The 18,879-nt window shown below is 37.7% G+C and overlaps 1 protein-coding gene and 1 pseudogene across 1 annotated transcript in view; one reads left to right on the forward strand and one right to left on the reverse strand.

The window, feature by feature from the left end:
- Positions 1-315, reverse strand: part of LOC114006116 (acetyl-coenzyme A transporter 1 pseudogene) — a 566-nt pseudogene extending 251 nt beyond the window's left edge.
- The window catches only part of LOC114006117 (regulating synaptic membrane exocytosis protein 1-like), a gene marked incomplete at its 3' end in the record, with an annotated part of 286,386 nt that extends 267,508 nt beyond the window's left edge, over positions 1-18,878 (forward strand). Inside the window, exons 5-6 of the mRNA XM_027768226.1 lie at positions 14,666-15,006; positions 18,776-18,878. Of these exons, the coding sequence (XP_027624027.1) occupies positions 14,666-15,006; positions 18,776-18,878 (444 nt within the window). The remainder of the gene's footprint in view (positions 1-14,665; positions 15,007-18,775) is intronic.
- Between the last annotated feature and the right edge of the window lies 1 nt (position 18,879).

Consider the following 18,879-nt stretch of genomic DNA (forward strand, 5'->3'; position numbering starts at 1 on the left):
GTGAGGGGATTCCCCCAACCAAAGAGCTTCAGTAGAAGGCCAGTTTCCTCCCAGATTGGACACGGCATTTAAAAGGGTCATGTTTGTTCCTCCAACAAGAGGACCACTACATTTTGCATTTAAAGCCATTATAGAATCATACATGCTGTACAATGTAAACTGATGTAACACGTAACTCAGCAGCACCATGATATAGTACTATACAGGGAATCCTCCTTGATGTCCCACTTTAGGAGTCCACCAAACCAGGAGGGCATATTCTAACCCAAGCAATAATCTGTAGTAATGTTTAGTGGCTGGCAGCTTTTTTGACATCTTTAAGAGAGTCTTTATGTGGGTCTGTTCTCAACTGCATCTATAGATTTTCCCAATGTTTGTGTGCAGTGTACATCTACCATGTATGTATGCATGCACGTACATGTGATTGGGTGTTTGATATTATGCCAGCATTCATGAAGATGTTGGTAGAATCTTAAATGAGGAGTCAAGACATAGGTACCCCTCATACTTCCACAAAACTTCCTAATTGCAGTGTGTGTCCTTGGCAATTCATGACTCCTCTGAGTCAATTTATTTTCAAAGTAAAAGATTTGGACTCATTTTAAAAACAATTTTGTTTTTTTTTCTAATTGTAGACCTGAGTCAGAATATATGTGGATTTCTAAAGCATCTGGTAAGGACATTTCTCCTCATTGTAGAATAGACCCTTGACATTTGAAAAAACTATATCCCAAGACTTCAATGCATCTCTAAGCTTGTAAGATAATAGTGTATTATTCTCATAAGAAAATATAGTAAAAAAAAAGTGTAGTTTTTACACGGTCACTTTCTAATATATATTAGCTCTAAAAATACTGAATTATGTAATATATACATTTCTTACAAGAAATTATGCAACAGAATAAAGTCCTGCATTTTTAGGTTATTCAGTGAATCAGATAAATTCACCTGCAGCACACCTGCAGTCAAACAAATTTGGCCTTGTGTATTTGCCCCCTAAAGGAGAATGTTCCAGAGGAAATTTAGGAATGATTCTGAGGAGGGATTAAGGAAGCAGACCTAATTTGATTAACCACTTGCTTAATTTTACATCACTATTGTTTTGGTAGATGGTTATGGAGTATTATAGATGGGGCCTGCCTATCTGTAATGGTATCTTCTTAGGTATGCTAGCTTATAAAATCTAGTGAATACAACAAAGAGTTGCCTTTATGTGTTTGTTCAGGTGGTTACAATGCTATAAACCTTTTTAAAGATATGTTTTAAAATGTGCAAAATTTGACATGTACAGAGTATGAAAGGACAGAATTTGTTTGCATGCCCACTAGGTATAACAAATGCAGGAAGAGAAACTGTTGAGAATATAAGTCTCATCTAATGAAGCCACAAAATTAATTACAAGCTTGAATATGCAAGTGATTATACTGCTTCATAATATCTTTGCTGTTCTGTAAGATGAATTATCTGTGCTTGGCAGCCTGCTTAATTCCTAGAAAGAAAGAAATATGTATATATGTGTGAATATATGGAACAGCTATATATAGAACAGCTATAAATTTGGATGCTAGGAGACAAATTACATGTGGGAAGAGTTACATGTTTTGCAAAAAGCAAAAGCCTTCCCATTATCACTTTTGCTTGAGGTTTTTGGCTCCTCATAAGAAGCAGTATATTGCTAGGCTTACTGACAACTGACCAATGTTCCAACTGATCACTTTTGTACAATGGTACAATAGTAAAATGTAAAGGTAGAAAACAATTCAACAGAAATTTATTGAGTATCAGTGATGCTGAGGGCATATGATGTTAGCTATAAAGGATAAAAAGAATCGGAAATAGCCTCACCTTTTTTTTTTTTTTTTTTCTTTTAGGCTTTTGCCATAGGGTGCATGTACTCATTAGAAGGAGACAAAGAGAGACAGTGAGAAGGAAAGCAAGAACTCAACCCCCAGGGGGGTTGGAGTGACCATGCCACAATTCTCCCTGGGATTTTGGATTTGTATGCACAGGTACCCAACGTGATTTTCAAGCTGCCAGATCTGGGATTGAACCATGGTCAGCCATTTGCCAGTCCAGCACCATAATCACTACTCCTAGGAAATTGCATTTTAGCAGTGATGGTAACAATGACAACCACAGAAGCAGCAAAAATGCTAAAGACAAATGTGAAGGCAAAATGTATCAACAAGATCCTAGAGAAGTTATTAAACTGGAAAGAAACTGGAATTGAGTGACATCAGCAAGATGGGGAATAGGAGTTTTCCACCATCAGCCCCTTGTACAAGAATCATTCACTTTTGACAACTATCCACATATGAGAATACCTTTGTAGGGGTCCAGGAGTCTACCAGAGAGATTCCGCACATCACTGGAAAAAAAAATCCAAGAATAGACACATTGAAAGCTGTAAGGTCAGTTTCACTTTACCTTCATCACACTTTCCCAAGGCAACACAGCTCAGTGCCAACAGAGAGATGCTTTGGTCGGCAATCCTTCACGTGGGGAAGTAGGAGCCAGTGCATGAACTCCTGCCTCCTCCAGCTGTGCATGGTGCTGCCAAAGAGCCCAGCATCTATCTGCCTCAGATTGCTGAGGTCTTCAGCAAACTTGAGTGGCTGGAAGAGGCTAGGAGCAGGGAAGACAGGTCATAGGCGTTACTAAACACTATGGACTCCATCAAGAAGCCTATGTGCACATTACATGAGACATTTCACCTGCAGATTCCCTTACTGGCTTATAGGCAACCAAGATAGATCCAGAGTATGGCCCTGCAGACAGCGAGTACATGTGTCTGGTATAGACAACTGACTAAACTCTGTAGGATTGTGAAAAGACACATGAAGTTGAGCATGTCAGAATACCACTCTAAGGAAAACAAATGAGAGACTTTCAAAACTGGGTCTGGCTTTGAAAGAAGGAAAAAAATTCATACAATCTAAATAACTCCTACTCTAACACACACACACACAGATATACACCAGGAGGGAACAAGAGATACAGAGTGGGCATATCTACAGTTAAGGTCTGAGAGTGCTTCAAAATTCTTAGCAGGGATGACTGATAAAGATAACAAGAGTTGGTGGTATAATATATACCCCTCAAAAATTCATCTGTTAGGATTAGATTGTATTGTAAAGGTGGTAAGTGAAAAATTAACCCCTCACATTGTCCCAGGATGAGGGCTTTGGTGTGATAAGGTCATTAGGGCAAGGTCCCTGTGTTTGTGTTCAGGTGGGCTTATAAGAGGGAAAAGAAGAACAGAATAGACAAACACTTAATGGACAGCTGCTCTGCTCAAGATCCTTCCCTCTACTGTGTTGTAGCCTCACAAGAAGGTGGCCTCTGAGCCTTAGACTTCCAAACTGTGAGCTGAATAAACCTCTGTTTCTTTATAAATCACCCAGTCTTGAAACCAGGTGAGATGCAACAACTAAGAGACAATGTAGAAACAAAGACAGAACAAGTGCTAGGAGGTGAGGAAGTTCTCACATGATCTGAAAGAGGAAATATACACTATATCAAATGGAGCTGTTAGAAGTGAATGATACAATACAGGAAATCAAAACCTCCTTCAAAAGTATTAAAAGCACATTAGCCCATGCAGAACATTGATTCTTGGATGTTGGCAAAAACTCTGACCTAGAAAAATAACCAAAAAAAATTTGAGAAAATAACCAAAAGTAAATGACAATGCTGTATGAGAAATACTAGACACCATTAAGCACCCAAATATCTGGATAATAGGTATTCTAGAAGGTGAAGAAACTAATAAAAGCATTGATAATCTATTCCATGAAATCCTGCAAGAAAACTTTCCAAATCTAGAGAAACATTCAAATATCCAGACCCAAGAAATACAAAGGATCGCTGATAGAATCAGCCCAAGAAGATCTTCTCTAAGGCACATCATAGCCATAGACTGGCCAAATCCACAGACAAAGAAAGATATTAAATTGACAAGAGAGAAACGTCAGGTTACTTATAAAGTTTATCCCATCGGGCTAATCTCTGACCTCTCATCAGAAACAATGAAAGTAAAGAAAGAGTATACTCAAAGTGTTAAGTGAAAAAGTTTCAACAAAGTATACTATACCCAGCAAGATTATCCTTCATATGGGAAGAAATGATAAAAAACATTCCCAGATAGATAAAACCTGAAAACATTTACCAACACCAGACTAGCTCTTTAAGAAGTTCTGAAAGGAGTGCTATGCCAGGAAAGCTGAAGACACACACAGTAAGAGAACAAAACACAACCAAGAAAATGACCAACTAAATGCTAGGGACAAGAAATATCACTAACAACGATGAATGTTAATTTCCAAGATTCAAACGGAAACATCAGAACACAGTAACACTGTAAATTCAACAGAAGAAAGATTAATTACATAAGATTGAACTAGTGAAAAAGAATTTTTTATGACTTTTGAGTAAAACATTACTGTCTTTTTCTTTACTATGGTTTGTTTTCCCAATTTAACAAGTTTGCTTTCTTTTTTTTTTTTGTGGAGAAGTTTTTGCTATAGGGCGCGTGCGCTCCCCAGAAAGACGGAGAGAGACAGAGAGATGGAAAGCGAGAAATCATCCCCCGGGGGGATGGCCACGCCACAATCCCTTCTCCTCTGTTCTCTTCTTGGGATCTTGGGCATGTATGCACATGCGTCCAGCATGAGTTTAAGCCACTGGGTCTGGGACACAAACCGTGGTTGACTATGTGGGAGTCCAGAGACATAGCCATTACGCTAACTGCTGGTCCCTTCCAAGTTTGCTTTCTTTTGAGGTGTTGATAGGTTTAGCAATTTATTAAAATGTTTTTTTTTTCCTTCCTGTTTGTTTGTTTCTTTAAATGGAAACATAAACTTTTCTCCCTTCCTGACCCCTTTGAAATTTGAAAATATTTGGGAGTAGTCTTACTTTGTGGGAGAATGGTTATTTACATAAGTTCAGTAATACCTGTTGCCTTGAACCAGAAGTTGGAAATACTTGTTATTGGATAGGGCTTTGACTAGACTGTCAGTATCTGAAGATTAAACCAGAAAACTATGGAACTAAGAAAGCCAACAGAAGCTCTTGGAAACATTTCTGCCTGGCAGAGAGGATTAGAGAAGCTATCTGAAAGAATTCGTACCATAAAATAACCTGGACTTTTCCAGTCCAGCATTGTCATCAGTAGAAATTGCAAAAGAGCAGCCACATCCAGAGGATCATCTTGAGGAAGACTTTGAAGAAAAAGAGACTGACTTTTGCTAGCAGATGGTACATCACAGAACATTTGGTAGGCATGGCTGAATTAAGGTTTATGTGTGAATTATGTGCTAGGTGTTTGCTTTCTAACAGTTTGAGTAGTTGACATGTAAATATTTTCTCAAGAATATTTAAAATCATACTCTCTGTTAAAGAGTCACAAACAAAATCATAACAAATATTTTGAACATTGTCTTTAAAATTCAGTTTTTTGAAATTTTGAAAGTTGTTTATTTATTTATTTATTTAGGAGAGGTTTTTGCTATAGGGTGCGTGTGCTTGCCAGAAAGACAGAGAGACATAGAGACAGAAAGCAAGAAATCACACCCCAGGGTGGATGGCCACATCACAATCCCTTCTCCTCCATTCCCCTCTCGGAATCTTGGGGATGCATGACACGTGCCCGGCATGAGTTTAAGCTGCTGAGTCCAGGACTCGAACCGTGGTTGACTACATGGGAGTCCAGTGACATAGCCATTACACTAACTGCTGGTCCCTGATAGTTGTTTATTATTTGAAATTTTTAAAGTTGTTTACTAACTGTCAAGAACTATGGAGTATGAACAAAAATTTTTTGATATGTAAAGTAAATGTTTGTGTGAAAATGTATAAGCAAATGAGTTTAAAAAAAGAAAGGAATCACTCAGTCTCATTTATTTCTATTAGCAGTGCAGTAGTAGATTAATACAGTTGACTAGGATGTTAGAGAATCTTTATATATTGTTGGTGGGGATGTATATTTATAACCATTATGGAAAGAGAGTATGGAGTTTCCTCAGAAAATCAAAAATAGAACTATCACATGATTCAGCAGTCCTACTTGAAGAGAAAGTGAAATCAGCATCTCACCCAGACATCTAAACTTGCATGCTATTACAGCATTACTAACAGTAGTCAAGATACAGTAACAACCTAAATGCCTGTTAATGGATCAACGGATAAAGAAAGGTTGTATACATAAACAGTGGTGGGGCCAGCAGCTGGCATGGTGGTTAAGGCACTGGTCAATGGTGGTCGAAGTCCTGAACCCAGTGACTTGAATACTGTGCCAAGTACATGTGTGTGCATGCCCAAAATTCCAAGAAAAGGATGGAGGATGAGGAATTGCAGTGTGTCCATCCCCCTGGGGGATGATTTCTCACCTGCCCTCTCTCTGCCTCTCTCTCTCTCTCTGGCAAGTGCACAGACCCTATGGCAAAATGTCTAAAAACCAACTACAATGCTATCCAACCCTGTCACCATTGTGACATCATGGATGAACCTGGAGGACACTGTGTTAATAAGAAAGTCACAGAAAAATACCAAATGAATACATTGACATGTGGAATCTAAAGTGTGGAACTCACTGAAGAGTAGAAGAGTGGTTACCAGTCAAGGACTAGGGAATGGAAAAAATGAGAAGATTTTGAAACTGACATTCATAAAATGAATATATTCTTTCTGGAGACCTAATGTGCAGCATGGTGATTATAGTGAATAGTATTGTATGTTAAATTGAGATTTGCTAAGAGAATTCCCACTGCATGCATGCACCTGTGTTAACAAACACACATAGGGAAAAGGTAACTATGTGAGGTGATGGATATGCTCATTAGCTTGATTGTGGTAATCATTTCACAATGTATACATATATTAAAACATTATTTGCTAACCTTAAATATATACAATTTTTATGTCATTACTCCTCAATAAAACTAAAATAAATGGTGAATTGGTTAGTGCAAAAATTGTTCCATATGCATAAACATTTATGTGTAATTAAAACGCTTATTAATCTTGGGACCAGCAGATGGCATAATGGCTATGTTTCTGGACTCCCACATAGTCGATGGCGGTTCAAATCCCAGAATTGGCGGCTTAAAACCCGTTCTGGGCACGTGTGTGTGCATGCCCAACATACCGAGAGGAGAATGGAAGAGAAGGAATTGCAGCATGACCATCTCCTCCGGGAGTGATTTCTCACTTTGTGTCTCTCTCTGTCTCTCTGGAGAGTGCATGCACACTATAGCAAAAATCTCTCTCTAAAAATCAAACAAAAACTTTTATTAATCTATATTTATTGAATAGTTAAATTATGTTAAAGAAAGATTACCAGAAAATCCAATGCATAGTCTTTTATAGGTATCTTACATTGATTTATTTTAGAATAGATGAGAATATTGCCCTAAATAATATTGAAATGACTGATTGTTAACACTGATGCTTTAAAAACCAGGGCCAGCAGGTAGAGTGTAAATAGCTGGACTCACACATAATCAACCATGCTTCAAGTCCTAGACTCAGCAGCTTGAAAATCACTCCAGGAGTGTTTATGTGGGTGCCCCAAATCCCAGGAGGAGAATGGAGGAGAAAAGTTTGCTATATGTATGGTTATTCCCCTTGGGGGGGGGGCAATTTACTACTTTCTCTCTCACTGTCTTGCTCCAGCAAGTACACGCACCCTATAGCAAAAACCTGAAAATCAAACAAACAAACAAAACAAAACAAGCAAACAAACTAAAAACCTACCTGATTGTCCACAGAAGCAGTGAAATAAAAAACAGTGCAGCAGTGTAAGTCTCAGATTTTTCTTCTTTAAGATTGTCTTAGCTTTTAGAATTTCCACAGTAATTTTAGAATCACTTGTGCAATTCTAGAAAAATGTTCTGGGATGTGTCGGGGGAGGGGAATGGAGCAGAATGCATGCATCAAAAACATTGGACATTTTTGGTATGTTTATACATTTTTTATTTTGTAGTTCATAAGCATAGCTTTATATATGTCTACATGAGATAATTAAAAAACTCTTTTATATTCTCATCGGTTTTTACTCTGCATACTCAGTCAGTAACTTAGAGACGTGTTTCTATCTCCTTCTATACTTATGATTTGCCTATTTTTATTTGTCAAGTTTTGCTTTATATATGTTGAGACTCTGTTGCTAATACATATAAAATTGGATTAATCTTTGGTTATAATAAAATGCTCTTTTTTTAATCTCTAGCAAGGTGCATTACATCAAGTCTAATATAGCGTAATTACACTAGCTTTCTTTTTTTTTAGTGTTTACATTATAAGTTTCACTCTCCACTTTCTCTTTCTGCATCTTTATATTCAAGGAGTTTGTTAAAGGTTTTTACCTTAGGGCATGCACATCCACCTGAGAGATAGAGGGAAAGTGAGAAATCACCCCTCAGAGGGGCTGGCAATGCCCCAAGCCCCTCTCCATTCTCCTCATGAGATTCTGGGCATGCTTGGATGTGCACCCGGTGTGAATTTCAAGCCACTGGACCCAGAACCCGAACCACGGTCAGTTATACGAGAGACTAGAGCCCTAACTACTACACAACCTGCTAATTATTGGGTTATTACAAAATCTCAAGAGATGATTATTTTAAATTGAAATAGTTATTTTGAATTTAATTTTTATATGTCTTATGTAGATGCCACTGTATCTGTGTTTAAATATGCTGTCTCATTTTACAATTACTATTTCCCACAAATTTCCATTTTTTAAAATTATCTATAGTTAACTTTCTATACCTTCATTAGCTTGTCAGTAATACATTCTTTTCTTATTTTACTTGTTATATTTATAAAATATTTTATTACTGATGTTTAATGTATAATAATATATTTACCACTTTCTGAAAAATAGAAGAACCTATAACAAATTAACACAATTATTCTCTCCAACCTTTTGTTATTATTATTTATTACCATCAATATTTATTTAAATTTACTCACTGTTGCTCTCTATTTTTCCTGAATGTTTATTTCCATTACACTTCCTTTTCCTTCTGCTGGAAGTAGTTTGTAGTATTTTATTTCCTATGATTCTGCTGATAGTGAATTCACAGTCACTGTGGCAAGAATCAAAGAGAACTCACTCATTCTTACCTACTTTATTATCTACTGTTTTCTACTATCTCATTTACTTTTGTAAATGAAGTGGATGTATTGCTTTGAATATTTTCTCCTCAGTTCCTGCTAGAATGAGTGCTTCACTGAATTCAGAAAGTAAATAAAAGGAGTAAAATCATTCAGAAAATGCAGCAACAATAAGGTTGACTGTCTCCAGTGTTTTCTTTCATCTTTTTCTAAATGACAATATAATAGTTTTCTATGTACTGTATTAAATAAAAATCGATCTTACAATTTATCTGTAAAACAGAATAAAATTTGATCACAGGATCTTTTGTCCTTTTTAACTGTTAGGTTTATAGGTGTTCTTTATGTTGTGGTAGTAAATGTAGTACTTAATCAGATGGATGCTTATAAGCAAGACACTTGTGTTACTGTGAGAATTCTGGAACTTACTGTCATGGATAACCTCAGAAATATCATCAAGAAACACCAAATTTTGGGGCCTGCAGGTGGTATGGTGGTTAAGGACGCTGAACTCCCACATGGCTGACTATGGTTTGAGTCCCAGACCTGGCAGCTTGCTTCTCAATTTTCCTTTCTCTCTCTTTCTCTCTCTGATCAAATTAAAATAATAATAATGATAATAAGTTGTTAAATAATTCTTTAAGAAAAAAAGAATAACCAAATATTTAAGTTAATTTACCATGTCTTAATTTAGTCTTTGTATGCCGTCCATTTTTAAGTGCTTAAATGAGTACTATAGTGCAATAAAAATGTAGTGATATAATTAACTCGCCATTAAAAATTTACTTCTACAGATAAAACAAAAATGAATAAATCTAAAGCATAGGTATTTACCCTGTGCATCTGAGTCTGCAAACTTATCATATAAAGCAAGTGTAAAGTATTTCTTTCATTTGAATATGATTTTTTTCCTGCCACACTCACAGTTTTATCCAGGGAATTCTCTGTAGATATGTAAACATGGAGGAGAAGTTGTAATTTTTGTTTCTCTACGTTAAAAAAAAAAAACATAAAACAAAAAACTATAGGTTTTGTAAAATGATCTATTGTATAGCTTAAGAATTCAAAGTAGATGGGGCCAGTAGGTGGTGAGGTGGTTAGGGCACTGGACTCCCACATGGCCTACTGAGGTTTGAGTCCTGGATATAGTGGCTTACTTTTGCTCTCTCTCTCTCTCTCTCTCTCTCTCTCTGTCTCTCTCTGTCTCTGGTGAAATTAAAAAATAAATAAAAATAATAATGAATGTAATTAACTATTAGGAAAAAATAATTGAAAGTAGAAAAGACCAAACTTAAAATGCTATTAGAGCAAAAGGTCTGAATAAAATTTACTGTTGTTCATGTTTCTGATGTATGGCATGGAGTCAGAAGCCATATTACCTCACAATAATCTTTTATTTGAGTTTGTATTTGATGGCTTAACATCTGTGAATTGTTGAGCTATGTTTTTGCACAGACATGTTTTAATTTAGATTAATTTGGAACACATCTTGGTGTATTTAATCAGGGTATAACATGGGATGGTGCAGTCTGTAAAAAGTGTGTGTGTGTGTTTTGTATAAATAACATTGATATTTTGGTTTTGTAGAAAAAGTTATGTCTTATCCTCTTTAAAAAAAATACCTGCTTAGGTCTCCTTACTTCACTCTTAGATTACATATAGTTCAAAACAAATATAATACTTAATACTAAATTCAGAAAAGGAAAAAAAAAAAAAAAGGAAACTGAGGGACCAGCAGTTAGCATAATGGCTATGTCACTGGACTCCCACGTAGTCCACCACGGTTTGTGTCCCGGACCCGGTGGCTTAAAACTCAAGCCGGGTGCGTGTGTGTGTGTGTGCCCAAGATCCCGAGAGGAGAATGGAGGAGAAGGGATTGCGGTGTGGCCATCCCTGCTGGGGGGTGATTTCTTCCTTTCTGTCTCTCTGTCTCTCTCTGTCTGTCTGGTGAGCACACACAACCTATAGCAAAAAATGTCTCCAAAAAAAAAAATAAAGGAAACTGAAACGCATATAACTGAGTGCTTCTTAATATTTGGCTCATTTTCATTCATGTCTGTAATGTTTGGCATGACCTGTGTTGAAAATATAACAATATTCTATAATAATATGTTTTAAGTTGGATGGCAGATTGACCACACTTATAATTAATTTTAGAATACTAATTTTAAAATTTTACAAAAAATTTGCATTTCACAAAATAATGACATAGAAAAATTTGAATTTGGGCAATAATTTCCCTGGATGTTAAAAATATACAAAATAAATGAAGCCTCATGTACTTAAATACATAAACAGAGAGTATTTTAAAAATATTATTGGGGCTGGCAAATGGTGTGGTGGTTAAGGTGCTGGACTCCCACATGGCTGACCACAGTTCAAGCCATGGACCTGGCAGCTTTCTTGCCCTCTGTGTTCAAGTTGAAAAAAAAAAATGACAATGATGAGTAAAATTAAATAAAGTAATTCTTTAAAAAATACTGTTTAAAGTACCAAGGGTCAAATGATTGCAAAGTGGTAACACAGCTGGACCTACATGGGAAAGGTTCGGGGTACACAAACCGGGACTTCCCTGAACATCATGGTCACATGGCTGTCCCTATCCAGGCCAGCTTGGGGAGGGGTGGGTCACAGAATAAAGACGGCTGGGGAAGCCTCTCTCTCCATCAGTTTTACTCTCCATCTCTCTTTGTTTTGGAGAAAAATGAATAAACGTTAAAAAATAAAGTATGTATACTGTTTTTCTTACCCACTAGTTATTCTCCTTTGAATACACTGAAAATAAAATTAATTATAAATTTTAATCAGTCAGAATTTATTTATATATTATTTTATAACACTCAAATATGTGAAGCAATCAAAATAAGATTGTGATAACAATTTTGTATAAGCTATCCAAACATGATAAAGAGTTTTATTATCTTTTCTATCAGTATTATTGTTCTTGTTTGTTCTGTCTCTTTATGTAGTTTAAGTCCATCTTGGAAACTTTTTAATAATTGTAAGTTATACTCTATACTCTGTATGGTTTTAGAGGAAATGTAGTTTTACTAATGATCAAAAGGATGTTCTTTTTGGGACCAGTGAATGGCATAATGGTTACGTTGCTGGACTCCCACCTTGTTGACTGCAATTTTTACTTGGCAGCTTAAAATTCATGCCGGGTGCATGTGTGTGCGTGACCAAAATCTCAAGAGGAGAATGGAGAAGAAGGGATTATAACATGGCCAACCCCTCTGTGGGGTGATTTCTTACTTTCTGTCTCCTAGTCTTTCTGGTGAGCGCAGATACTGTATAACCAAAAACAAAAACAAAAACAAAAATATAAAACTACCTCTAAAAAAAGTACATTATATTCTATAAAAATAATTTTTTTAGTTAAAAACAATCTACTTAATTGATGTAAAACATGAAAATTCTCCTGTAGCTCTTACTGTCTTATCAGCTAAAACGGAAACGAAAGAGGGAACACATCCTTTGTCCACATCCAGGGCTCTCGGCAGAGGAGTCGTGAAGTCCCTGTTTGTGTAAGTACTGGCCCAGGAATACTGCTCCCTGTAGTGCTCTACTTGATATATCCATGTTCAAGCAATCAGGACTTCTGAGGGACTTTACTTGTGAAGTCAAAGAGATGGCAATAGATTGTGCAACAACTAGCCTTATTTGAAAAGCACTTTTTTTTTTAGAGAGATTTTTGCTATAAGGCACATGTGTTCACCAGACAGAGACAGAGAGACAGAAAGCAAGAAACCATCCTCAAGGGGATGGCCACACTGCATTCCCTTCTACTTTATTCTCCTCTTGGGATCTTGGGCACTCATGCACATGTACCCATCATGAATTTTAAGTCGCCGGGTCCAGGACTTGAATTGAGGTCAACTATGTGGGAGTCCAGAGACATAGCCATTACGCTATCTGCGGGTCCTGTAAGCACTTTAAAATAGGCTTATGCAATGAATTGTTCAACATCTTAGGAAGTGAGAATTCTTTGATACTGGTTATAAACTAGTGTGTAGATGCTATAATAACCACTTTTGTGAATCCAGTTCACTTCATTTTATGACCTGGGGAAGTCTAGAAGTATTCATTATGCCTCGTCAATCTAACTTTGTATAGCAAATATTTCTAAGTCTAGCTTGTCCCATTTTATTAGTTCATTTTTCTTGCTCAGAAAGCAGCAGTTCTTAACAGTTTAGCTGTAATACTTTTCTTTTTAAATTGTATTAATTTTCTCCCTCTTATTCTTATTCTCACTTTTGCTTTTAGTTTTTCTCTTTTATGTATCTTTTTTAATATTGAGAAAAAATGAGAGAGAGAGAGAGAAAGAGAGAGAGAGAGACTCTCTCAACAGTGTCTTCATGCCCCAATCCACCCCAGTTTCAGTCAGCCTGAATCATGGGCACATGGGTCCCCAGCATACTCAGGGAGGTCTCTGGATGCGAACCTGGAACTTTGCCACGTGGGTCAGCCTAGCATAGCATAGTGTTCCCACCATACCACCAGCCAGTCAGTCTCTATCCATTTATTTTAGGTGGTGATCCATCTTATACTTTGGCAGTGGGTATATTTCTAAATGTTCCACGATAGGTCTCCTAGGGAAACATTACATTGAAAATGGTCACGTATGAATAAATCTAGCCTCAGATTTACTGCTGTAGTAAACATGTGAATGGAACATTATATTTTATACCATAAAATAAGCTTTGGGTTAGTTTATTACTGAGTAACTAGAGAGAATATACAGCTTGACCTTTTCTTTTGTGTCTACCTTTTTTTGTTTGTTCCATATAAATACTTACTTTTTTTTTTTGGAGAGGTTTTTGCTATAGGGCACGTGTGCTCGCCAGAAAGACAGAGACAGAGAGATAGAAAGTGAGAAATCATCCCCCAGGGGGGATGGTCACACCACAATCCCTTCTCCTCCATTCTCCTCTTGGGATCTTGGGCACGCACGCACACGCGCCCGGCGTGAGTTTAAGCCACTGGGTCTGGGGCTTGAACCGCAGTCTGACTATGTGGGATTCCAGTGACATAGCCATTATGCTAACTGCGGGTCCCCATATAAATACTTTCAACATGGACTTTAATAATGGCTGATTTTGAGAAGACAGACATCTTCGAAATCATTTGAGATACTGAGGCTTATGCATATAAATATTGATCCTGTGGCTCTTTACATGTGTCTAATTAATTTGCTACCTCACTTAGGGCATTTTTACTAACAGATATTATAAGTGAAACTTCAGAGTCAGTTATTCAAAATATGACAGATATATGTTAAAAGCAAACTCAGAAACATTGAATTAGAAATGCTGATGAAAATCTCTTCTCTGCTTACCCAGAGGAGTTCTGGTTTCAGATGGATCCCAGTACAGGTATCCATACATTTGCCTATGACTTGTGCAAGACCATTTTCACAAGAGATCTGCAAAAATAAATATGAAGATGAAGATGATGTTCTTTCCTTGCAAGACATTTTAATGAACTGAAAATAGATGATTTCCAAATAGCATAGAGAATTTGTATTTATTGTTCTCTCTTCTTCACATAGGTTATGTGGGTATGCAATTTATGTCGAAAGCAACAAGAAATCTTAACCAAATCTGGGGCATGGTTCTTTGGAAGTGGCCCTCAACAGCCAAGTCAGGACGGAACCTTGAGTGATACAGCGACAGGTGCTGGTTCTGAGGTACCGAGAGAAAAGAAAGCACGACTCCAAGAGCGATCGCGGTCCCAGACACCCCTAAGCACAGCAGCTGCCTCCTCCCAGGACATTGCTCCTCCCAGCGCACCGCCAGACAGGAGCAAAGGGGCTGAGCCCTCACAGCAAGCCGTGGGCCCCGAACAGAAACAGGCTTCCTCCAGGTCTAGAAGTGAGCCTCCAAGAGAGAGGTAATAGTTCACTAGCCCTGTGAACAAAAGGCAAGGTCCTTCCTACTTTGAAAACAAGCCCATTATCAAAAATTTAACTTCTACTAAGAGGAATATGTGGCAATATTCCTCAAGCCTTGGACAGAAGTCAACATGAGACCTGGGGTGCTTTGTCTTTCTCTAGAAAGTACCATCGCTTAGGAGACCTATTGTCACGATATTGCTTTCATATCATGCACCGACATAAACATTAGCTAAGTCACCTGACCAAGTTACTAGCTTCCAACCATGAACGCAGAAAAGCTTTTAGATCATTTTTCATTTATAGAATTAATCCTTCAATTGAACGTGTTCTCAGAAATTATGTTGAGAGAACCTGATCTATTGGAGTGTGTGTGAGTTTCTCAAAGAGACCTTTGAGGAATGTTCTTTAGATTTTTTTAATGATAGATGCACATACACACACATGGAATACAGAAGGAAAAAGAGAGAAAGAGAAGCATCCTCACAGGGTTTTGTCATGCTGTGAGCCCCTTCCTGAGCCCTCTAGCTCCTCTGTACCCATTTGGGCTCAGGGTGGTTTTTCAGGCTGACCCAGGATCCAAACCACAGTCACCATACAGCTTCCATCACTTCAGGGCACTAGCCTGAGACACAGCGGCTAGGCTGAGGACATTTCTTTTATGCCGGAATCTGGAGAGGTTAAAAATGAACCAGGAGAAGGGAGGATGAGTGCTCCAGCTATCTGTAAGGCATCTGCCTGAAGGAACAAGTCCTGTAGGACGCCATTGCCAGAGTGCAGGTAGCGGAGGGTGGAGGAAAGATGGCTGGTGAGGCAGTGAGGGGAATCCTAGGACTAATGGAAGGGCAGTGAAGATTTAGGCAGACACTGAGCAAATCACATGATTTACTACAATCGATGGATTCATTTAAAAGAATGCATGTGTGACCAGACACAATGCTACGCAAAAGTAAAAGTGCTAACCAGACAGACATAGCTCTTGTCTTCATGAGCCTCACAGTTTAGGGGATCTTGAGTATGCTTGGTTGTTTTTGTCTGTGTAACCCTTTTTTATCCTACTGAGTGGGAGAGTATACTCCAAGGAAAACATTTGCTCCCCTTTTCAAACAAAGCCAATGCTATAAGGCTGAGGACGTCAAAGTTAAACAGGCTGGATTCCAGACCCGGCTTTGCCACAATAGACAGTAATAACCCACCTTTTAAGGCTGTGGCAGGTATTAAAGGAGAGTATGTGTCCACAGGCAGGCACATGGTGGGCATTCAATTCAGGAAGCTATAATTCAAGCAAGTCGTCCTTGTGTATTTAGCTGTAAGTAAACACTGTGTCAGGAACCAGAGGGCATATAAAGATTATTAGGACATGGTTGCTTTTCACAGCTCCTAGGGAAGAGAACACACAATATCCCAGGGAAGATGAATACTGAGACAATTGACCAGGAAGACAATTTGATCAAAGCTAGAAGAGACATAGAGTGCTTCAGGAGGCCCAGGAGAGAGGAAATGACTTTGGAATTAAACTTCGTAACATATCCAGGAATTGCAGGGGATACAGACAGAGTGGACGAGGACATTACAGAAAGAGATAATGAGTACATCTAAACTGAAGGGAGAGAGTATAGAAGGGAGACCAGAGACAGTTCAGTGAAGGTAGAATTAATAGCATTTAGTGACAAACTGTTGCTTGCGAAGAAGAGACAGAAATATTGAAAGGTGTGACTTGGAATTGGGCAGAAGATGAGATCTTTAAATAAGATAGAGAATTTGGAGCAGTAAAATTTATAGAAAATAATTTTGACATGGTGAAAACTACACAATTTCAAGAATGAGAAATGAGTAGATACTGGTTTGACCTTTGGAAGAAAGCTGAAGATTGATAAGGGAAAATGCCTTTATTAACACTATAAATACATAAGAAAGTAATAAATTGGGAACGTAGGATTAGAAGAGAAAAATGGGTGGCAGTAAGGAGTTGGGAAACTTCAGGGAGAAATATGGTTGAAAGAATGACAGAATGCTTGTTTTAATTTATTAAAAAGTCTTCCTTTTATTTTGTACACTGATAACGAGCTAGTGGAAACAAAACAATGAACATAGAGGTCAGAAAAAGTGTAATTAGTGGAACAAAGAATCCGAGACTGCAGAGCTTCCATGTGTGTAATAATCTACCCTTTCATAAAGCACCTTCATAGATGGTGTCTCCTTTAATCCTAACTTGAATTCTGTAAGTAAGCACTATTTATCAGCATTTCCGAAAGAGTCAATTAGTTCAATGTAATCTTGGAACAAGAGGCATCTGTGCCTTAATGAGGTACTAAATGCTTGTGGTACAATCACCACACACAAAAACTGTATTCAATAATAATTAATACGTGATCATATTAGGTATTTTACATTGTAAAACTGCAATGCCACCTTCGCAGTTCCATCTTCAGATTCAGAAATCCCTTTCACTTTAAAGGGTCAACACCATCTAAACGCCTGAAGCAGAGCTTGCCATGTTTTTTTTTTTTTGTTCTGTTTCTCTGTGGCACTTGAAGTCATTTATCCTTTCTCTGTGCCATCACCAGCATCTCCTCAAACTCCCCCCAGGACATACCATAGCAAATACTTCTGTAACTCACAAATAGACATGGCCCCACCTTTCCCCATCTTGTATTTCTCTCAGTGTTCATTCACAGCATCTGCTCTGGACTTCCAGTCAGTTGTAACTTCTTCGGAGTCCCCTCTGTGTACCTAGGATTCCAAATCACTGCTCCATTTTAATTGAACATTTGAGTTTATAATGCCAGAGAGATTATCCAAGGCACCCACTTTTGGTAACTTCTGGTGTAATTGCTGCGACTCCCCCAAATTAGGTGTACTCTGGTGTACAGAGAACTGAAAGTGACAACCGAATTATGCATCTATAGGATTCAAAGACTGCCGAATGTGTTCCCTTTTATCTTTACCAGTGACTTCAATAGCATGGAGAGAAAAGCAGAACGTAGAACTATTGTCTGCTTTTGGATATTATTCTAAAGTAAGGCAGAAAGAGGGGAGACAGGAAAATTGGTGGTTTCAAAATTTCAACCTTTCTTTTATTTTTACCTGTGGAAGGTAAAAAGAAAGCCACGGTTCGGCTCCGTTTTCCTAACCAACTCCCTGAAGGGTGTTTGGGTGCACACAATTAAGATTACTTCTAAGAAATGCAATTAGATTTGATTTCTGAATTGGACTTACTTATTCACATTTCTTTAAATCTTTCATTCGTAATAAAGTAATGTCACTATGTCAAATAGTTTTAAAGAGATGCATTACCTTTTGTTCCTATATTATTATTATCTATATTATTTTCATCTAAAATGTCTTAAGTCTTTGAGTTACAAGCAGTTTAGTGTAAAACTTGTTCATTTGTTGAATTAATATTTTGATGGCCGTTATTTAGCTGGTTTATTTATAGATGATTTGAAATATGAAAACAAGATTTTAACCCCCAAATACATTGTGGTGCAAAGAAATCTTATTCATTTATTTTAGAGGTTTTTGCCTTAGGGTGCATGCGCTCGCCAGAGAAAGAGACAGTAAGAAGGAAAGCGAGGCCATATTTAAAAAGCTAATCGGATATACAGGTTTCGTGTGGCTTTTTATGGTCTCAATTTTTAATGAGAATTAAATTTATGTTTAATTTGAAATTACTTAAGATCGGAATGAGAAGGAAAATGTTTCTCAGGTTTGATCTTCAAGTGTTGGAAACCGCAGTCCATCCTGACGTCCCTTTGCTTATCCCAGGAAGAAGACTCCAGGACTTTCTGAGCAAAATGGCAAAGGAGCCCTGAAGAGCGAGCGGAAACGCGTGCCCAAGACCGCAGCGCAGCCCGGGGAGGGGGCCGCGG

Source organism: Tupaia chinensis, unplaced genomic scaffold, assembly GCF_000334495.1.
Source record: "Tupaia chinensis unplaced genomic scaffold, TupChi_1.0 Scaffold145685_1, whole genome shotgun sequence".
Taxonomy (NCBI): domain Eukaryota; kingdom Metazoa; phylum Chordata; class Mammalia; order Scandentia; family Tupaiidae; genus Tupaia; species Tupaia belangeri.